Below are 23,652 nucleotides of genomic sequence, written 5' to 3'. Positions count from 1 at the left end.
ATGCAATTCTCCTATCATTCCAGTTCTGAAACGTACTGATCCAAATGCACCTCCAGTATATCGATTAGTGATTGATCTTCGAGAGCTCAATAAATGTATCATACCTCAGTACCCAGTAGTCCCAGATATATCATCACTTTTGACAGCCATTGATTCTGAAGCTACATTTTTCACAGTTATCGATCTCAAGAACGCATTCTTCAGTGTCCCCATTCATCCAGACAGCCAGTACCTTTTCGGTTTCTGTTTAAATGGAAGAAGCTATAAATTCACACGAGCTCCTCAAGGTTTTACAGAAAGTCCTAGCATTTACAGTCAAGCACTTAAGAGACAACTAGACAATATTCACATGCCAACTGATACTGCCCTGCTCCAGTATGTCGATGATCTACTGATCACAGCCCGTTCTGAACGTGACTGCGAGCGTGCGTCACTTACAGTTCTGTATTTTCTGGCCGAGCAGGGGCACAAGGTGTCCCCTTCCAAATTACAATTCTGTGTCCAGCAAGTGGTATACTTAGGACACTTGCTGTCCAAGTGGGGTAGGCAGTTGACACCTGACCGTATCCAGTTAATAGCGAGTCTTCCACAGCCCAAGACACAGAAGGAGGTACGAGCTTTTATCGGCCTCACTTCTTACTGCAGACAATGGATTCCTCAGTATGCATTTCTAGCCAAGCCACTGATACAGTTAACGACACAGGAGGCAGCCGCATCGACTGTCCTCCCTTGGACCCAGGAACATACACTTGTTTTCAATGAGTTAAAGAAAGCCTTATGCCAAGCACCTGTTCTAGCAACACCAAACTACAGTAAGCCTTTTACACTTTTTGTCACAGAACGTGATGGTACTGCATTATCTGTTCTCACACAAGATCAAGCAGGACAATACAAGCCTTGTGCTTATTTTTCGAGCACACTAGATACAGTGGCCCAGGCTCTGCCTGCGTGCCTCAAGTCAGTTGCAGCCACCGCTCTAGCGATCAGACAAAGTGATTCCATAGTGTTAGGGCATTCTCTGACAGTACAAGTTCCACATTCCGTGGAAGTTCTTTTAAACCGAACACAGACTCAGCACTTGACAATTGCACGTTTAACAGGTTATGAACTGACACTGTTCCAGCCACACATAGAAATCAGACGCTGCAACGTTTTAAATCCTGCTACACTGTTACCGTCAGTTACTTCCAATCCTGCCACACATGACTGTGTGGAAGTTGTCAACACTATGACAAAGCCAAGACAAGATCTGACAGATATTGCATTACCTGATCCCGATCTAACACTTTATGTGGATGGTTCATGTATGAGAACAAGTACAGGAGAACTAGTAGCCGCGTATGCAGTGACTACTGAAACCGAAGTTATAGAAACACATCGTATTGACACCCTGTCTGCTCAAGCAGCAGAGCTAGTCGCTCTGACCCAAGCCTGCATACGTGCCAAGAACCTGAAAGTAAACATATACACAGATTCACGTTATGCATTCGGAGTCGTACACGACTTTGGAGTGCTCTGGCAGGAGAGAGGTTTCATGACTTCTCATGGAACCAAGATTCAGCATGGTCTCCTCATTCAAGCTCTGTTAGATGCAATACATTTACAGACAGCTATTGCTATCATGAAGTGCAAGACACATACGAAAGTCACTGACATCATTTCCCAAGGTAACGATCTAGCAGATCGAACAGCCAAGCTTACAGCTCAGACTCCAGACATTCCAGTTAACACAACACAGACACTTACTCCAGATCAGACTACTTGTATGACAGTTAAGGACCCTACACAAGATGTCATAGACATACAGTTACATGCTACTCCTGAAGAAATCAAGAAATGGTCCGAACAAGGAGGGGTCCAGACAGATCAAGGATGGTTGACGAAGGGAAAAGCCACATGGTTTCTCCCCGACTCTATGGTTCAAGTCATTATTAATACCGCACATAGTCCAGCACATCTAGGAGAAAAAGCTATGTTAGACAGTATTCAGAACCTTTGGTTCAACAAGCATTTACGAGCTGCAGCCAAGCAGAAAGTCCGTACTTGTATGATATGTTGTCAGTTCAATCCAGGTAAAAGTGTCCCGGTGGAACAAGGTGGATTCCAACCTCCTGACCACCCTTTTGAGGTCCTCCAGATGGATTATATTCAGATGGAGCGATGTCGAGGTTTCAAGTATGTCCTCGTAGTTGTATGCGCTTTGTCCAGGTGGACAGAAGCATATCCAGTTCCAGATTACACAGCCGCGACCACTGCCAGGCAGTTGGTTCGTGAGTTCTTTCCCCGCTACGGATTACCCAGGGTCGTGTATTCAGATAACGGCCAGCCATTCTCATCCGAGCTCATGAAACATGTTTCCCTTCTGTTAGGGTACCAGTGGAAGTTCCATTGTGTGCGCCATCCTGAAGCAGCCGGTCTCGTAGAGAGACATAATCAGACTTTGAAAATCCGCATTGCTAAAGTATGTAGAGAAAAAGGTGTAGACTGGTTAGTTGCCCTGCCAGTCGCCCTATTCTATATGAGGATGGTTGCACATTCCAGATCAGGTCTGTCTCCTTATGAGGTCGTATTCGGCCGCCCTCCAAACATGTGGGGTACACCTAGACCCTGTAGTATTACAGATGTTTCCAGTAATATGCTGACAGATTACCTAGCTTCCTTGATGTCTGCCCTACACTCTTGTCGTTCACAGGTTGCCGCCGCATTTCCCGACAACACCGAGGTGAAACCGCATGAAGTTGTTCCTGGTGAACATGTCTTGGTCCGAAATTTTGATCGTTCAAGTCCGCTGGAACCCCGTTGGAAAGAGCCTCGAATGGTGTTGTTAACAACAAGGACCGCCGTGAAACTTGAAGGCAGGAAGGGGTGGGTCCACCTCAGCCATATAAAGAAGTTCCATGGATTACCACAAAAGACTTTTGCTAAGGACTGCCTTATTCCTAAAGACTGCCTAAAAACAGACTCTGAACTCAAGCCTCCCCTGTTAGAGAAAACTCTGCAGCAGGAGTATAAAGAGAAACTCCGGTCTAGTAAAATAAGTCAGCCAGTTTAATTGTCTAAGTCCCTCTCGGGTGAAACGGTTAGACAGGTTCCTGACATGTATGAGACAGACCCACATAGTGAGAGAGTTAGTCAAAACTCTAAAAGATGTATTATCGTTCTATTCTTCTTGTTATTTTTGAGTCTTATGGTTACCTGCACAAGTTATGCTTTACATTTATGTTTTCCAATTTCACATGTACATATGTTTTCTAATGCTACAGTAGAGCACACATTTAGTGATCTGCCTCCTCATGAGCTATCCTATCGCCTTGCTATGCGCAATAACACATTCATCCGATTGTTACACTATTCACACCAGACCAGCAATGCCACTAATTGTTGGGTGTGTGGTCGACCCCCCCCTTTCCAGACACCGAAGGGAGTTCTGCCACTCTTTCCTTATCCGTTTTCACATAATGGTTCATGTGGAGCATGGTCCACGTTAACGTCATCCTCCAATGATATGTCCCTTCTGAATCGAACATGTTTTCCAGACAAGCAGAGTCTTTCCCATAGAACAGGGTTAGATCTAGAAAATGAAGTGTATGATTTAGGTAATTATTCCTCGAATTTCATGGTCCTGAATGTTCAGTCCGATACTACTCCAGATTTGCCTGTTATTTCAGTACTACCAGTCAAAGGCGAATTATGTGTCAGAAAGAATGGTTCCGCACATGTAGGACATAGTGATTGTACTACTACTGTCGAGTATAGTGACAGTGGGAAATCTATTTTCAAAGCCTCACGTCATTCTTATTTTGTTTGTGGTCAGACCGCATATGTTCGTCTGCCCCTCGATTGGGATGGAACATGTTATATTGCTTTCCTACTGCCACCAGTTTTTCTAGCCCCATCTGATTATCACAGAAACACACATCTAGTACACGTCAGACATAGAAGGGAGATCGAGTCCCCAATTGTCGATCAAACTGAAACTACTCTAGAACAGTATCAAGACTTCAATAAAGGTTTCTTTTTCTTTATAGGCCCTGTCCAGAATAGTAAGTTAATACGTAGGTTAACCAGAACCCTTGAAGCAGTAGTGAATGAGACTACTTCTGCTCTAGGTAACTTAACTGAAGAGCAATCTGCTATGCGTTTTGTCATGCTCCAAAATCGTCTCGTTCTTGACGTCATACTGGCCGATAGAGGAGGAGCTTGTAGAGTCATCGGATCTAGTTGCTGCATTTTCATTCCTAATAACGCGCCGTCTGTTTATTCAGCTATAACCAGACTTCATAAAATTGCCCATCAGTTACACCAGAATCCAGGCACCTGGACATGGTCCGGTTGGCTCTGGAGTATCATATCCGCCTGGGGATGGAAAGTATTGTCATTCCTGGGTATTGCAGTAATGATCATATTCAGTTGCTGCCTCTGTATACAATGTGGCCCTGCGATTTGCGGCATGTGTGCTACCTCTTGTATTCCTAGTCCTAAAACCCGTTCCAAGACAATTCGAGACAAGCAAATGATGCTATATGAAATGATAGATGGTATCATGAATATTGATGTTTCCTGATGGAAACGTAGGGCACAAGGAGGGAATGTGGAAAAGTAAATTTTGCCATGTTATATGTGCCTACGTGTTCCCCATCTTATGCTATATGTGCATGATCGATATGCATGTATCCCCCTGTGATCGATTAAAGACACAATTATAGTTGTGTCCAACTCTAGTATGCCAGTTTCCAGTTCTCGTGAAAGCAACGAGTATTAGGCCTATGTAAACCTATGTTGCCACATTTTACAGTGTGCACGTTAATTCATTGAATTGTCCCCGTTTCTAGGCCTCAAAAGGGCCCGGACATCTGATTCAAGCTCCTGTCTCCTGAACCCTCTCCGAGGAGCGATACAGCCCCCACCTGCATCCCTGACCCTTCGCTTACTTCCTGCCTCGCAGTGCCCGGCCCGGCCTGGCTCTGCCTCCCAGTCTGCCAAGAGTATGTTATGCTTCTAGTTATCAGTCCAGCCCTCCTTCTCTGCATTCCTAAGCTACTGAATCGCATCAATAGTTTCCGTCATGGTCTAGCCTTTATGTCTCCATGCAAGAGAAATACTGTATTAATATTCATCGAATATTCCTAGCACACGCAATACATGTAGAATTATGCATGCACCAGTTTTAGTGTCTAGTAGCCTCTGCCCTGATAACTTTTGGATTCTATCAGCATGTACTCCAAACACCAGATACCAGATATGCCTTAGGTACATGTCGCTCTGACACTCCAGACTTTAGTCTCCTCTTCTAGTGCAGAAGTCATAGCCCCCAGTTCTCCTGGTAACAAGTCATTGCCCGTTTGCGCGCACCACTAGGTTAAAGGTCCCAGCTGCTCAGGTAGCCCCCTCCATGTTTCCGCCCCGTTTATGACACTTCTGTTACGTTTACATCACATGTCTATGTATACGCCCTGTACACGCCTTCTTGTTACATCATTTAGTCCTTATCTTTCGCGACTGCTACGAGTCACGCCTACTGCTACGCCTACTGTATTGAATGTAATGCAACTGTTTTAATATATATACTGAACACTGTTACTGAAAGTTACCCAATTCCCGATTCCCATTTTCCCCGGCAGCTGCCATCCCGTGCTATTGCAGGCTGTCCTGTTCCTGTCCCTTATGCCTGATTAAAGCCTGTAGACTCAAGATACCTCGAATCCTGTCTCTTATTTATTGAGCTATCTGTTTTATTCACTGTATTCAAAAATAGTACCGGTAATTAATTATTTATTTACCACACCACGACTAACGAGACGCCTGTGTGTTATACATTCGCAGTCACAGCGCCGGACCTTATACATTCGCAGTCACAGCACCACGACTAACGAGACACCTGTGTGTTATACATTCGCAGTCACAGCACCACGACTAACGAGACACCTGTGTGTTATACATTAGCAGTCACAGCACCACGACTAACGAGACACCTGTGTGTTATACATTAGCAGTCACAGCACCACAACTAACGAGACACATGTGTGTTATACATTAGCAGTCACAGCACCACGACTAACGAGACACCTGTGTCTTATACATTCGCAGTCACAGCACCATGACTAAAGAGACACCTGTGTGTTATACATTCGCAGTCACAGCACCACGACTAACGAGACACCTGTGTGTTATACATTAGCAGTCACAGCACCACAACTAACGAGACACATGTGTGTTATACATTAGCAGTCACAGCACCACGACTAACGAGACACCTGTGTGTTATACATTAGCAGTCACAGCACCACGACTAACGAGACACCTGTGTGTTATACATTAGCAGTCACAGCACCACAACTAACGAGACACATGTGTGTTATACATTAGCAGTCACAGCACCACGACTAACGAGACACCTGTGTCTTATACACTCGCAGTCACAGCACCATGACTAATGAGACACCTGTGAGTTATACACTCGCAGTCACAGCACCATGACTAACGAGACACCTGTGTCTTATACATTCGCAGTCACAGCACCATGACTAAAGAGACACCTGTGTGTTATACATTAGCAGTCACAGCACCACAACTAACGAGACACATGTGTGTTATACATTAGCAGTCACAGCACCACGACTAACGAGACACCTGTGTCTTATACATTCGCAGTCACAGCACCACGACTAACGAGACACCTGTGTGTTATACATTAGCAGTCACAGCACCACAACTAACGAGACACATGTGTGTTATACATTAGCAGTCACAGCACCACGACTAACGAGACACCTGTGTCTTATACACTCGCAGTCACAGCACCATGACTAATGAGACACCTGTGAGTTATACACTCGCAGTCACAGCACCATGACTAACGAGACACCTGTGTCTTATACATTCGCAGTCACAGCACCATGACTAAAGAGACACCTGTGTGTTATACATTCGCAGTCACAGCACCACGACTAACGAGACACCTGTGTGTTATACATTAGCAGTCACAGCACCACGACTAACGAGACACCTGTGTGTTATACATTAGCAGTCACAGCACCACAACTAACGAGACACATGTGTGTTATACATTAGCAGTCACAGCACCACGACTAACGAGACACCTGTGTCTTATACATTCGCAGTCACAGCACCATGACTAAAGAGACACCTGTGTGTTATACATTCGCAGTCACAGCACCACGACTAACGAGACACCTGTGTGTTATACATTAGCAGTCACAGCACCACAACTAACGAGACACATGTGTGTTATACATTAGCAGTCACAGCACCACGACTAACGAGACACCTGTGTCTTATACACTCGCAGTCACAGCACCATGACTAATGAGACACCTGTGAGTTATACACTCGCAGTCACAGCACCATGACTAACGAGACACCTGTGTCTTATACATTCGCAGTCACAGCACCATGACTAAAGAGACACCTGTGTGTTATACATTAGCAGTCACAGCACCACAACTAACGAGACACATGTGTGTTATACATTAGCAGTCACAGCACCACGACTAACGAGACACCTGTGTCTTATACATTCGCAGTCACAGCACCACGACTAACGAGACACCTGTGTGTTATACATTAGCAGTCACAGCACCACAACTAACGAGACACATGTGTGTTATACATTAGCAGTCACAGCACCACGACTAACGAGACACCTGTGTCTTATACACTCGCAGTCACAGCACCATGACTAATGAGACACCTGTGAGTTATACACTCGCAGTCACAGCACCATGACTAACGAGACACCTGTGTCTTATACATTCGCAGTCACAGCACCATGACTAAAGAGACACCTGTGTGTTATACATTAGCAGTCACAGCACCACAACTAACGAGACACATGTGTGTTATACATTAGCAGTCACAGCACCACGACTAACGAGACACCTGTGTCTTATACATTCGCAGTCACAGCACCATGACTAAAGAGACACCTGTGTGTTATACATTCGCAGTCACAGCACCACGACTAACGAGACACCTGTGTGTTATACATTAGCAGTCACAGCACCACAACTAACGAGACACATGTGTGTTATACATTAGCAGTCACAGCACCACGACTAACGAGACACCTGTGTGTTATACATTAGCAGTCACAGCACCACGACTAACGAGACACCTGTGTGTTATACATTAGCAGTCACAGCACCACAACTAACGAGACACATGTGTGTTATACATTAGCAGTCACAGCACCACGACTAACGAGACACCTGTGTCTTATACATTCGCAGTCACAGCACCATGACTAAAGAGACACCTGTGTGTTATACATTCGCAGTCACAGCACCACGACTAATGAGACACCTGTGAGTTATACATTCGCAGTCACAGCACCACGACTAACGAGACACCTGTGTCTTATACACTCGCAGTCACAGCACCATGACTAACAGGACACCTGTGTGTTTTACATTTGCAGTCACAGCACCACGACTAACAGGACACCTGTGTGTTATAAATTTGCAGGCACGGCACTGGGAACATTTTCAACTTGAGGGCATATTTCTTGCTAAAAAATAGAGCAAAACACACAGTTTCCATGAAGAAGTCACTCATATTGTGGTTGTTTGCACTGTTTCTGCACTCTTATGCTGTCATTTTACCAGGAGTGTTGGTGTAATTACGTGTCATAAGGGTATCATTTTAGCAATTTTGCAAAAATTCCAAACTTAAATGGCATACATCGGCGTAGTTTACATTTCACCTCGGCCAATTGATGACCAGACACTGACTGATGTAGAAAGTTACTACTCCCCACTGTCTGCAGAGAGATTTGTGGCACTACCAATGGAGGGAGTGACCAAATGAATGAATAACCATTGGCAAAGCCAATACACCTCACTTCAATAACGCAAGTGCTAAGCTATTGGTTTTGTCAATACTTGTTTGTAAAGCGTGTTTTTTAAAAACTCAAAGAAGTTAAGGAAGAGCAAACAAACATCGTACGGTATCCCCAAACAGAACACTGAAGCCACTTTTGTTCAATCCTTGTACACAGTATGGTTTATTTGTCAGATTGTATGCAAGAAACTCTGAACAGATTTTAAAACGCTTGTTGCCCATGACCCAGATAAGGAATTAACAGACTGGATTAGTTTCAAGTAGTATAATTTATAGTAAAAGGCTTGCCATATCCTTTCCAGGCGACTAGGACCGGGTACCAATGCTGCAGACATTTGGCGCTCTCCAGCAGCCCGGAGAGAACATAGAATGGCCGCTTGGAAAAGATACATCCTTTCACTCACTCTGAGTACATCTTTGGCCTCCAAGACAAGTAGAACGAGTCCAGAAGCTTGCCCTGCCTCCAGAAATGCAGCCTTTGTGTGCTGAGGCCTGGCTTTACTGCAACACTTGGAAGGCAGAAAATAAAACAAAACAAACCCAATGAAATCTGAACTTTAGTCACTCATTGCAACAATATGTCTGTTGCTGTGATGTAAGGGATGAGCTGGGAATATGGGGAGCAGTACAGTGAGCGTAAGGAAAGGGGATGTGAGGAGGGAAGCAGCACATGGGAGAGAGAGCAAGAAAACACGTGCACTCTCATGAAGTGCTCAAAGAAAAAGAAAAAAGTAGTTCCCTGATGACAGACGTGGAACCATCTCACATGAAATTTTGGTCGAGCGTCTGACTGAGAGTGGACTAGGGGGCATGGCACTGGCTTGGCTAAAGAGCTTTCTTTTGGATCGAACCCAATGTGTCACCATGGGAGATTTTCGATCCAAGGAGACCAGGATTACTAAGGGGGTGCCACAGGGCTCTTGTTTGAGCCCTACATTATTCAACATCTATGTGGCCCCCCTGGCGAATATCCTGAGAGCCTTTGGTTTTTGTCCAGTGTCATATGCTGACGATACCCAGCTGCTCTTTCCCTTTGACCACCTAACTCCAGAGGTATTACATTCTTTCTCTGAGGGGATGAGAGCAGTTTCCCAATGGATGTCTTTGAACATGTTGCAGTGCAATGTTTCAAAGACAGAGGTGATGCTCTTCGGTGAGGCTAAGATCTGCTGGGCTCCTGACTGGTGGCCTTTAGATCTAGGCCCAGTCCCTTAGCCTAAGCAGATAGTCAAGAACCTAGGGGTCCGTCTGGAACAAGAACTCAGCCTGAAGCAGCATGTTACCAACCTTGTTGGGTCTTGTTTTCGAACCATAGGATTGCTGCGCAGAGTTTTTCCACTGCTTCCAGACACCATTAGAAAGACCCTGGTCCAGGCGCTGGTTATCAGTCGTCTCGACTATTGTAATGGCCTCTTGCTGTCAGCTAATGAGGAGGATCTGGACAGGTTACAGGTCGTGCAGAACACTGCAGCTAGGCTGGTTGTAAATGCCCCTCCCAGAACACCATCAAAACCACTTCTTGCCAGGCTTCATTGGCTTTCCATCCGTCAGAGAGTCATCTTTAAGATCTGTTGTACGGTACACAAAGGACTTCATGGTTTGGGTCCCTCTTATCTGGCAGACAAGTTTGTGCCGTATGTCCCTTCCCGTGCTCTACGGTCCAGTGATCAATTGCTTCTTACGATTCCTAGGATCAAGCGGGCAAGGCAAGGGGGTAAGGCTCTGTCGGTAAGGGGACCGAAGATATGGAATGGCCTCCCTCTCCAGCTTAGGCAGCTTGAAAATCATCTGGCCTTCAGGAAAAAGCTGAAGACGTTCTTGTTCCAGGCCTAACTATATAGTTTCAGAACTAGATTGCAGTCATGTAACTCGATCTCCTGCAGGTTCGGCAGTCATACAGCGCGGAGATACTCCCCTGGGAGTTTATTCTAGCGCTCTACAAACACGCAAAATAAATAAATAAATAAAATAAATAAGGATGTAAGTCTTCCAATCAAAAGGCTGGTAATGAAGCTATCCTCTAGGGAAGGCACTAACACAGGAAAAGGAAGGAAAGCCATTGAATAAGAAGCATGAACATGGGATTGACAAGAAAGTAAACAAATATTAAGCAATGGAAAGATCCAAAGCGCACTCAGAGTATTGGAATTGTACACAATAGGTCTTTGACAAGAGACAGCTAAACTCTGTCTTTGGGTGACGCTTAATGACACTTCGAAGAGGCTTCATGTCTTCGAAGCAGCAGTGCAGGAACATAAGTTTCAAGGCAAACTCTTTTCTCATTTCAGGATCTGGCTGTGGCAGTTCAGAAAATAGCAGACTTCTTTGAGATTAATCTGACTAAAGAGCAAATACAATTGATCACCGAACGAGGCCACTTCAAAGCCATGAAAGAAAGGTCGAAAGAGACGCATGGAATCTTGGGTTCCCATGTTTTCCGAAAAGGTACGTTTGAAAATATCTTTTTATGGTTCAAATATTTTTTATTAAAATTTCAATAATAAACAAATAAAGAAAACCATCAGTGGACCATGTGCTTACTGGGCTTCAAAGAACCCCAATCAATGAACCCTCCCTTCCTTCCCCCTCCCTTCACTCACTTCCAGGCTAAAACATATATGTATGATAGGGTATCCGCATGTAGGGCACTAGGTTGGTGATTGTAAGGCCGCCTCTGGGAGGCGCAGAATGCACAAATATCTGGGGCACGTGAGCTCACGAAACTCTTGTGTCAGTAGGGATAAGAAGGGATGCCACAGCCCCCTGAACGTCGACCCCCGCCCTGCCGGTGAAATCGTTATCATCTCCATACCTAACATATGCCAGTCTGAGGAACCAGCCAAGGTGGGTAGGTATTTGTTGAGTGCCCCCGTGAATAAGGATGTTCTGCACAGCGGCTCCCAGTGCTAGTCCCATTTCCCGTCCCCTTCTAGCTTTCAGGGGGTATGTCAATGGATTTGGGAGGCCGAGTAGTATGTATGTAGGGAATCATTGAAGCTGGGTGTAGAGATGGGAGTCAAGTTCATTGAGAACTTGAGACGAGTATTGCTGCAGCAGCGGGCATTCCCATAATATGTGAACTAAGGTTCCGGGATGTCCGCAACCCCGGGCCGCCAGCAGTCCTCACTCTGCGAAGGAAATGCCTTATGTTTCCATTCCGGAGTATAATGCCAGTATGTAACAATTTTTGTGAAGGTTTCAGTGAGAGCAACATTGGTGGCGGTATGCCTGGCTCTGTAGTATATTCCCTCCCATGCTTTGCTACTCAGCTGCCTCCCCAGATCTCTTTCCCACCTGACTCGGCCCGCATTGTACTTGTGTTTAATCTTTGAGTCCAGTAATGCATAGAGTCCGGAAATCAGCTTCTTGTCTGAGGTCTTAGTGAGGAGCCACTTTTCATAGTTAGAGAGGTGTCTATGTGTATTAGATTTATTTTGTGGGTGTAAAACCCAGTGTCAGAGCTGTAGGTGTTGGAGGCGATCTGACTCAGGATGCCAAAGTCCGTGCGAATCTGATGGAACAGGAGAATTCCTGCCAAGACGAAGAGGTGGCCCATGGAGTGACACTCCGAGAGCCTCCACATAGCAAAGTTTGCATTTCCCATTTCCTGGAGGAAGTTGGGTTATCCAGCAGTGGGGTCAGGGGGGAGGAAAATGTGTCCAATCCATATCGGGTGCTAGTCTGATCCCGCGCCACCATAGTTGCCTGTGTAATGGGAGATAGACAGAGATTGCGTGGCCTATGGGGTTTTGTCGGGAAAGGGAGCTTTGGCAGAGATGTGCCGGTGACTGCTCTATCTTGGAACAAGCAATGTTTCTCTGATTCGGCACGGCTCCATTCCACTAGGTACGTAACTGCGCTGCTTGGTAGTAAATTCGTAGGTCATGGACTCCCGGGCCTCCTTCGCTAGGGGGAAGGAAGCTAATACATTTTTTCATGTGGGTTTTCCGCCCCTGCCATATGAATTGCAAGAGTTCAAACTGTAGCCTTGAGATCATACCTGTGGGCGGCTGCAAGGGGAGAATCTGGAATAGATACAAAATCTTTGGGAGGATTGCCATTGTTTTGTTGTGGCTATCCTACCTAGCTAGGAGATCTGGTAGTATTTCCACCATTGTAGATCAGCGCGGATGTGCGTGTGTGGTAGTTAATATCTGCTGTGGCCCGTGTGGTTGACGCCAGGTTTATCCCAAGGTAGGGCACGTGATCAGTCGAGCATTGTATGGTGTAATTTATTTTTAGCTGGTCCACCATTTGGGGAGAGAGAGAGCGGATGAGTGCCAACGTTTAACCAACGTCCATCTTTAATCCGGATACCATGCCTAAAATCTCCAACTCCCGCAATAAAGCTGATAGTGCTGTGTCTGGGTTGGAGAGTGTCATCAGAATATCGTCTGCATAGAGACTGAGAGTGTGCTGATCACTCCCGAAGGGCACCCCAGGATGTCAGGGTGGTCCCTGACTCTCTGTGCCAGTGGTTCCATGTAAAGGGCGAACAACAGGGGTGACAATGTGTGCCTCTACCTTTTGGGAATGGCTCAGAAGAGTGACCCTAACTGTCGCCACTGGGAAGCGATAACAGTTTGGAATCCATGTCTGCATCGATTCTCCAAGACCAAAATGTGCAAGGGTTTGTTCCAGATAGGGCCAATGGACTCTGTTGAAGGCCTTTTCGGCATCTACTGCTAATATCATGTAGCCTGGTGCCCGTGAAGCCTCCTCGATCATGTGAATCACCCGTTTAGTGTTGTGGCTCGTCTGCCTTTGGGTGATGAAGCCCACTTGATCTGGGTCGATCAGAGAGGGCATAAGTGGTTCAGTCTGTTGGCCAAGATGCCAGTAAAAAAGTTAAGGTCTGTGTTTAAGAGGGAGCTAGGGCGGTAGGAACTACAGTGAGATTTATCTTTACCAGGTTTGGGAATCATAATTATCGAGGCCGTAAGCATTGAGGCTGGGATGGACCCCTGCTCGGCGAACATGTGAAAGAGTCTCGTCAAGGGGCGCTACTAAGGGACAGAAGGTCTTATAAAATGCTGATGTGAAGCCATCTGGGCCTGGGGATTTCGCCAGCTTTCGATGAGAAATTGCAGAAATTAACTCCTCTATGCGGATCTCTCCATCCAACTGCTCGGTCTGTTCTCAAGGGTTCATCTCCCCAAATATTGGAGAATTTGCTGGTACCATATGTACCCTCATGAACCCTCAGATCCCTCGGTCAAAACCTGGCAGCTGTTGCGCGTTTCAGGCTGAGCAGAGTCGGTGGTCGTTCTTTTCGGGTGTTAGCGGCGAAGCTGTGGAACGCTCTCCCCCCTCACACCCGGGCTCTTGAAGACCTTTTGCAGTTTAGATGCGCCGTCAAGACTTTTTTATTTGAATAGCTGTTTTTAAATTCTATCACTGTTGTTCCCTTTTTCTGGCCTTTCAACTGAGTTGTGTTTTGTGTACCTTGCAAAGCGCCGGGACGCCCCTTTGTTGGGGCAGCTGAGCGCGGTATAAATGCGAATAACATAACATAACATAACTACAGATTCCTAATGCCCCTACCCAGGTGCCTTAACCCCTGCCTACCCAATAGTACCTCTACCTCTGCCCATATCCTACTATTTCTAGCTACTCCTGACACTCTACCTCTTCTCCTGTATCCAGAAGCTGCAACAAAGCCCTAGTATCTCTTATGCAACCCGTACACTGGTACCTCCGCCCTTTACTACACCCTACTTCCACTCAGGACTACACCTTAGCTACCCTTACCTGCGCCCAAGTCCCCTAGTACCATAACTCCTGACAATACCCTACTACCCCTATCATTGCCTATACCCCGGTACCTTAACCCCTTCCTATCCCCTAGTACCTCCACCCTTTACTACACCCTACCTTCACCCATGGCTACACTTTAGGTAGCTTTACCTGTGCACACATACCCTAGTACCACAGCTCCTGACAAAACCCTAGTACCCCTATCATTGCCTATACCCTGGTACCTTAACACCTTTCCACCCCCTAGTACCTATTCCTCTTCCCAAACCCTACTAAATCTACACCCCCTTGACCTCTCTCTAACTACTCCTGTACCCTAGCATCTCTACCCGCACCGTAGTGTGTCTCAGGCTACCTCGTCCCTAGTACTTCTGCCCCTTCCCACACCCTTTTACTCCTACACTTGCCTACACTATAGTACTGTTACATTGCTCATACATCCTGGTATCTCAACCTGTGTCTGTCCTGTAGTTCCTCTACCTCTGGCTATACCTTAGCAACTCAAACCCTGCGTATACCCAAATCCCTATACCCTAGTGCCTCAATCCTTGTCTGTACTCTAGTACCTCTAAAGCGAGACTCTAAGACCTGTACCGTGTGCATCATCCAATCCTCAACCTCTTCCCCTAACTATACCCTCATTTCTCAACTTATACCCTCTTCCCTGTCCCATCTCTAATGCCCCTTTTACCCCCTCACTGTTTTCTTGGGCCATTTATTTACCTTTGTGTCCCATTTCTCTTGTGGTTTGTGTCGATTTCCACATTTTACAAGGAAAAGGGGTGTTGTGTGCTTATGTTTATTATTACTTAGGTTACTATTTATTTAATGTACTTTATGCTAAGAAGTTTATGCTTGAAACATCATCTGCTATCTGTTGCCGTAGTTCATGTAGTTCCACGTTCCAAGCAACAGAAGTTGTGGAGGAGTTGAGAGGAGTTGAGAAGATCAGCTGTTGTACGGTGTTCTTCCTGAGTAAACTTATTTTTTAATAATTACTTGGATTGAATTCTTACAAATTTTGGCGACGATCTTTCCTGGCCTGCTACACCTTAACTTCTTACAGAAGTGACCAGAACATCAAACCTACATTTTTTGATAATTTTTGGAAATATTCCGTCTTCGATTTGGAGTGATATTTTATTACTATTTTTCTGGATTTATATACAACTGTTTTTCTATGTGATTGGACTTTGCCGTTTTGATTCTGATTTGTCTACAGCATTTTTTTTATTACGGTCGATCTGCTGCTGTGTGATTTTGTTGATATCCTAGGTTTCACGTCTACAAGCAACTTTTGGACATTCGTAAGGAAAACTTTCTACTTCATTATTGAATTGGTTTACCTCATATTTTCCCTTCTGAAGACTCCCGCTTTGTTGAATTTTGAAGTACCGAGCGAGCCCTTCGTTGGAATCCATTGCTCGCGTGCTGTTGACATTTGAAGCACCGAGCGAGCGCTTTATGGAATCCTTGCTCGAGAGCTTCCATCATGCTTTACCCTTCACGCTCTGTGCCGTCATGCTCTAGCGCTGAGGAAAACTCGATGCCCTCACGTATGCGCATTACGTAAAAGCACATACGTGGCAGCCATTTCATTTTCTTGTTTGCTTCCTGTTTCCTTGACAACCACAGGAACTCCATCGCAAAAACTCATTCGGGCTGACGAGCGCTGACTAAGGCTGGATACTAGCGTTCTATTTACAAGAACACTATTTTATCAGCAGACTAGGTTTGACCATCCTTTTTTACAGTTTATTTCACTTATATTATTTTAGACATTTATCTTTATTATTTATTTATTTAAATACAAACCAAGTACTATTATATTACTACTTATTTACACAATATACTATTTGTACTAATTTTTCATCATACTGAAGAACACATTTTCTGGATTATTTGTACACAATGCAATTTGATCCACCATCTAAATTTCTTCAAACTAAAGGTGAACCTCCCATACCATTGAACAGATGGAGAGAAGAATTTTTGACATACTTAAAAGCTATAGATGGAGATGGATTTTCCGCTGAAAGGAAAAAAAATATTCTTTTACACTCATTAGGTTCTGAAGGACAAGTAGTTTTTAGAACTCTTCCTCAATTTGATGGGGGTGGTGATAGGAAAGTGTTTGAAGACGCCATGATCCGTTTGGAAACTAGATTCAAACCTACGTCTAGTATTGCCTTTAACAAGTATACATTTTATACAAGAGCTCAAGAAGAATCAGAATCGTTTGATGACTTTCTTACTGCATTGAGTTACCTTTCTACTAATTGCAACTTTGGCCCAATTACTGACGAAATGATTAGAGACCAAATTATAGTTCATACTAAAAGCAAGAAAATCCAAGAACAACAATGGGTTATGGATGATCCGGATTTAAAAGATGTTATTGTCACTGCCAAAGCCATGGAACAATATGATAAGTGGATGAAGTCTCTAGACAAAAATTCAAAAGTAAACAATTGATGATGTTTGTGCTGTTAAAACAGAATCTGTTCCTAGTTCTTCTAATTCTTCTAATTCTTCTAATTCCACGAGTTCTCAATGAAATTTCACCAATTCTCAACGACCGTTTAGGAAAATTGATAAGGAATTTAATTGTTTTAGGTGTGGAAGTACAAGTCATGCAGCGTCTTTTCCTAAATTTTCTGCGTTGGGTAGAGAATGTAAAAAATGTGGTAGGCGTGGGCACTTCGTCAGTGTGTGCACAAATCCCACAGGTAATACATCCACACGAAACACCAGTAGAGGAAGGATTTCCGATTTAAATATTGAAGAATGCGATGAAACAGAGTATGAAAGAGGTATTGTTGTGTCTATTACTGATTGTGGAGAACAAGGAAGTTCTTACATTTCCATAAAACAACCAGATTGTTATGTACAAGCTCTTTTTTTTTGTTTGAATATTTTTTATTAACTTTTTCCAGTACATGGTCGCAATATATGGCAAGATAAAAAAGCATGTGAAAACAATAAGGCATCCTGGTAATATACAATAGTAATTATCAATATCATGAATGGTATACCGGGAGTAGGCTTCACTTTGCTATCGTTGATGTAGAAATATAAAAGAAATAGGAGAGAAAACAACAATGTCACATAACATCACATAACTGCAAATTTGTCCCTATCTCCATAGAGCAGCGGGGTCCCCGACTGGGAAAAGAATGATGTCGCAGAGTCAAGCTATTGAGATTGATCCCCAGGTCATGGGCCCATCAGGTGTGACAGTTGTAAACCCAGAGGAGTATCTAATAGCGTGTTATCATTTGGATCGGCCATGATTACTGAGCATAACCCGTGAATGTGGTAATCAACTCCACAACCCGTGCATGTGTGACATATTGACCCTCTCCTAAGCACATGGAAATAGCTCGTCATCCAGGGTAGTTCCATGAATGGAGGCGTGAGCTTTGCGAACCAGCCTGAATATCTAAGGAACACTATCAACTGAGCGTATTCTTAGCAATGCAACTATTGTGTCCGTTTTGAAGTCCGCTCGGACACGCTTAACATAGTCAACTAAGGGCAGGGGAAACATATAAAAACAATGAACAATAAAAAGGGGGGCTAGTGTCAAAATGAGAGGAAGAAAGAGAGGGGAGATACAAACCAAGGGGAAAAAAAGGGGGGAATATCAAAAAGTTGTGCAAGCAGGTAATCTCTTCAAGTGCGTCCTGGGGGATACGTTGTTGTTTCAGTGTGTGGGAGCAAAGGCGAGGGGGCGGTGACATGCTGAGTGTCTCAGTTTGAAATCAAGTTGCACGAGTCGCATCCTGTGCGCTGGGGCGTGGTTAGGTCCAGTGGCTCGTGGTGTGCCGGTCATATCATTCACCTAGACGTGTGGTGCAGACCGCAACTTTAGGCTAGAACCCCATCAATGTTTGCACCATTCTCCCTTCCTCATGCTGCCTATGTTGCACCCCTGAGGATATGCTCTCAGGTGACTACCTGATCAGTACATGCTTGTTGAAAAGCCCGTAAGGTGTCCTCCCAGAGCTGTGCTATTGGAAATGACCTCAATCCCGCCGTTTCCTCTCTGTGTAGGGTAGTGCTTTCTGCTGCGCTCCAGTGTTTGACCTGTGGTGGGTCCCTTTTTTTCCAGCGTTTGGTGAGGAGTCTCTTGGCTGTTATAAGTCCCAAATCCCAAAACCTAGCCGGGACTCTGTTGTGTTTTGTCCGTTTATACAAACCCAGTAGACATGCCTCCCATGTATGCGGAAGCACCGCACCAACCCCTGCTGATAATAGTGCCGACACTGCGCGCCAATATGGCAGAATTCGGGGGCAGGCCCAGAGCATGTGGAGAATGTCCACCCCTACCAAAGAGCATCGCGGGCATGCAGAGTTCCCGACCGAGAAGTATCGGTTAATTTTGTCTGGCGACAGGTATGCCCTGTGTAGTATGTAAAATTGGATAACCTTAAAGCGCAAATTCCACGGGATATTGGAGGGGCCCTCTAGGATCATTGTCCATTCTTTATCAGTCCAGTCCCATCCTCTGTCTGTTGCCCATTTTTCCCTCAGTGAATGTAAAGTGCCGTGCGTGTGCAACAGCAGTGCGTGTGCCAACCAATGATTATGTACAAGCTCTTGGGGTTTCTCTTAGGCTCATGGCAGACTCTGGGTCACCTTAGACCATAATTACTAAAGAGTATTTTACTGATGTTTTTAAACGTGTTGTTGGTCTTCAGGAACTCCAAAAATCCGACATCATTGCGAAAGCCTTTGATGGGTCTGTCATTGATATGGAAGGATATATTGGTGTTGATATGCATTTCAAGGGACATGTTGCGTTTGTGAAATTATATGTAGCCATAAAAGGTGTGAATGTTCTAGGTTGGAGAGAACAGTGGAGCCTAGGAATTCTACTTAATTCTAGAAACTGTGATCCTGTGATGGTTATTGATGACGACCATCAAGGATCTGATGTCATCAAAGGAGTGGTTGATGCTGGTAATCTCATAAAGGGTATTTTTGGGTTATTTCCTAAAGTCTTTTCTAAAGACCTAGGAAAGCTCAATAATTTTCAACACAAGATTAAACTTAAGGAGGGAGCCGTTCCTGTTAGACAAAAATTGAGACATGTACCAATCAATATTTGAGAGGATCTCAAACTTTTGCAACAAAACCTTATTGAGAGTGATATTATTGAAGAAATTGAGTCCTCTGAGTAGGTTTCACTCATTGTTTTGGCTCGCAAGTCTGACCAAAGTTTGAGATTGTGTGTGGATCTGAGGGCATTAAATGCTAATTTAATTGTAGACTGTCATCCCCTGCCGAAGATCAATAAGGTTGTATATATGCTGGAAGGGGCGAAAGTCTTTTCCACTTTTGACTTACAATCTGCTTACCACCAAATTGTTTTAACTGAAGATTCTAAACATTCGACTGTCTTTCTCACACCTGAGTGTCTTTTTCAATATATTAGAATGCCTTTTGGGCTAGCCTCTGTGGCGTCAGTTTTTCAGCATGTAATGCATCACATTTTCAAAGATCTAGAAGGATGTGTTAAATGTTTTCAGGACGATATACTTGTTTTTCTCCAAACAATGAGTCTCATAAAGAACATGTGATAGAAGTTTGTAAACATTTCGAAATACATGGTCTTACCCTTAAAGACAACAAGTGCAAAATGTTTCGCAACTCTGCTGAGTACTTAGGTCATACCCTCTCTGAAGATGGAGTTTTCCAAAAAAGTCACTTGTCGATGCTATTGTGAAAGCTCTATCTCCAGACAACAAGGATAAACTATTATCTTTCACTGGAGCCTTTGAGGGAACTTACTAAGAAAAAGGTTGAGTTTCATTGGGGGAGAAGCAACAGTCTGCCTTTCAATTAATCAAAGATGAAATTGTTCATGCTACGACCTAGAAACCGTTCTATGTTACCAAACTCTGCGTTGTTACTGTCGATGCCAGTGAGTATGGTCTTGGAGGAGTTTTGTCTCAAAAATGTGGGAAAGACAATTGGTGTGTGGCGTTTGCATCTCGGACTCTTAATGAGACAGAAAGGAAGTACTCAGTTATTGAGAAAGAACTTTTGGGATGTGTGTGGGGTATTGAACATTTTCACAATTTTTTGTTTGGGAGCCGGTTTATTCTGAGAACGGATCACAAACTCTTGGTTTCTATACTATCTCCAGGTGGAGGCCGTAATGCCACTGCACACATTGGTAGGCTCATGTCCAGAAAACAGGAGTACAATTTCTCGATAGAGTATGTTCCAGGTAGAAGTAATGTGATGGCTGAATGTCTTTCCAGGTTACCTTGCATTTCTGAAGATAAAAAAAATGAGGGTGATGAAGTGGAAATTGTTGCTTCCCTAGGAGATTATGTAGCTAGAAAATTTTCTGCCATTTCTGAGGATGTTTGGAAGAGTAGTCCTGTAGGAGACAAACACTGGGATTTGTTAATAAAATATATTCTAGAAGGTTGGCCTAGAGTCAAAATGATTCCTCCAGAGTCTAGATCATTTCAGCAAGTGTCTAATGAATTGGAAATTGATAATGATCTTATTTTCAAGAGTGGGAAGTGTGTTCCCCCAGATTGTATGCAAGATGAAATTCTTAAACTTGCTCATGGTATGTCATCTATGAAGTGGCTGGTAAGATCTAGTTTTTGGTGGCCCAACATGGACAAGATGATAGATGGGGTAGTTAGGGATTGTTCTATGTGTATCAACAGTGACAAAATGTTGAAAGTTCATCCTACTCCTTTGATACCAATTGCTTGGCCAAAGAATCCCTGGCAAAAATTAGCGTTTGATATTTCTGGTCCTTTTTATTGTTTGCCTCACGATGCTCAGTTTGCCCTTGTCTTTATCGACTATCATTCCAAGTGGCCTGGGGTCAGGTTTGTTTCACATGCTACTTCTCAGACAATTGTAGAATTTTTTAGAGACATATTCGCACGTGAAGGAAGTCCAGAGACTCTTATCACAGATAATGGGGTGCAGTTGAAATCTAATGAAGTAGAGGATTTTCTACGTTCTTGTGGTGTGAAACATATTACCACTCCCCTGTGTGAACCAGAAGGTAATGGTCAAGTGGAAAGGTTTAATCGTGTATTAAAAGAATGTGTGGAGTGGGCTAGAAAAAGTGGAAGCGAGTGGAAGCGAGTTTTACGAGAGAGATTGTGAATGTACAGGATTACTCCCCATTCTGTTACTGAACTTAGTCCATTCCGCCTTTTGAGAGGTAGGGAACCTGTATCCAAATTATGTCCTTGGTGTATTAAAAAAAAAATTGTTCTGTTCCTGCTGATAGTTACAGTACTTCTTTGAGAGTTAAACATCATCAAGATAAAATTAAGGTGTATCATGATACTAAATACAAAGTTAAAATTCTCACATTTACTGTTGGTGATTTTCTAAGGATACGCAAGCCAGGTTTTGTTGTTAAAGGTACTTTCAAATATGGCCCATACGTAGGGTAGTCAAAGTTAATCTGAATAGTATTGTCACTAATGATGGTAAAGTATGGAATGTCAGACGGGTTGTTAAATGTCAAAATGATTCTGCAAATGCTCCATCTTCAAGTGGAAGAGAGATGTACTCATTGAGAACCAATTTGGGCTCAAGAGATATGTTTCTTTCTCAAAATGTATCTGATAATAATACTGTGGCATCTAGAGTGAAAACCAGCAGAAGAGTCATAAGTTCTCCTGTTAGGTTTAGGGACTAGGTGTAATTTTTTCTTTTTTTACTGTTGTTCTTTTCTTTTATTCTGTTTCTTCTACAGGGATAAGATGTGTTGTATGCTTATGTTTATTATTACTTAGGTTACTGTTTCTTTAATGTACTTTATGCTAAGAAGTTTATGCTTGAAACATCATCTGCTATCTGTTGCCATGGTTTGTGTAGTTCCACGTTCCAAGCAACAGACGTTATTGAGGAGTTGAGAAGATCAGCTGTTGTACTGTGCTCTTCCTGAATAAACCTATTTCTTGTATAATTACTTGGATTGGATTCTTATAAGGGGGTTCCTCAGTTTGAGAAACTATTGAAAATGGCGGTTCCCCTGTCTGGGACGGGCATTCTGCGTTTTGTTTTTTTCTTCAAAATTAGTTCTTGTCGCGTCATTGACATGAAATAGGAAATTTACAATAATTATCTGCTTTACCAGAAAAAGGACCAGACGCGTAGAATATTCCAGTTTTAGCCCACGGTGAAACAATCCTGTGTGTATACCATGTTTGCTGTTACTGAGTGATGCAACAACACTTGTCAATAGATATCAATGATTGATTGTTTTTCCTGCACAGGTGATGTCGGAGACTGGAAAAACTATTTCTCTGAAGCTCAAAGCCGGGAGATGGATGCAAAGTTTGAAGAGTGTTTAGGAGGAACCAAACTTGGAGAAATAATGAATTATAAAATTCACTGCAAGAGCTAAACATTCATTTCAACACTACCTGTGACATCATGAGTCCGAAACCACGCCCAGCCAGAATTACAAGATCTAAGTGGAGAATTATTTTAAATCTGAGACCACTGCTTTAGTAAATAAATACATTTTGGAGAATGCATCTACTGTACTTATGTTATTATTAAATTGAAATCTCTGACGTTTACTTCGAAAAATATTTCGTTATAAAAAGAAACAAGCATTGGCATAGCCAATAGGTCTCACCTTTGGGACCTTATAAGTGTTTAGTTATCCAGCACAATATCCTTGGTGCAAAAACATCAACTGTTGCATGGCTAAACACTTATAAGGTCCCAAAGGCGAGACCTATTGGCTATGCCAATGCTTGGTAGAACTTCCAGTGCTGAGGACCGGCAGGACCCGGCCCACTTAAAGCCCTGGTGCTAGCTATAGTTTGCCGCTTTTCATGCAAACTTACTATCTTCCTTGCCAGGGCTAGTTAGTACTGAAACTGAATTTATCATTCTCTCCTGAGCTACCTTTACAACTGTTTACCTTGCAACTGTTTTTAAATTGTGAAGATGTTGGCAATATTATTTTCACAACTGCAACCTAAGGGGCACAAGGATTTGGAATGAATCTCTGCATGCAGATTGCTT

At 43.7% G+C, this 23,652-nt stretch overlaps 1 protein-coding gene across 2 annotated transcripts in view; it reads left to right on the top strand.

Moving 5' to 3' along the window:
• LOC144767882 (sulfotransferase 6B1-like) overlaps positions 1-23,153 on the top strand; it is a 118,949-nt gene extending 95,796 nt beyond the window's left edge. For both annotated transcript variants that reach the window (XM_078651235.1, XM_078651236.1), the window contains 2 exons: positions 11,148-11,304; positions 22,890-23,153. In XM_078651235.1, coding sequence (XP_078507361.1) covers positions 11,148-11,304; positions 22,890-23,020 — 288 coding nt within the window. In that variant the 3' untranslated portion in view covers positions 23,021-23,153. The remainder of the gene's footprint in view (positions 1-11,147; positions 11,305-22,889) is intronic.
• Positions 23,154-23,652: the final 499 nt, after the last annotated feature.

This window comes from Lissotriton helveticus, chromosome 7, assembly GCF_964261635.1.
Source record: "Lissotriton helveticus chromosome 7, aLisHel1.1, whole genome shotgun sequence".
NCBI classification, from domain to species: Eukaryota; Metazoa; Chordata; class Amphibia; order Caudata; family Salamandridae; genus Lissotriton; species Lissotriton helveticus.
The sequence above is the reverse complement of the archived record's forward strand: the minus strand, read 5'-3'. Positions and strand labels throughout refer to the sequence as shown.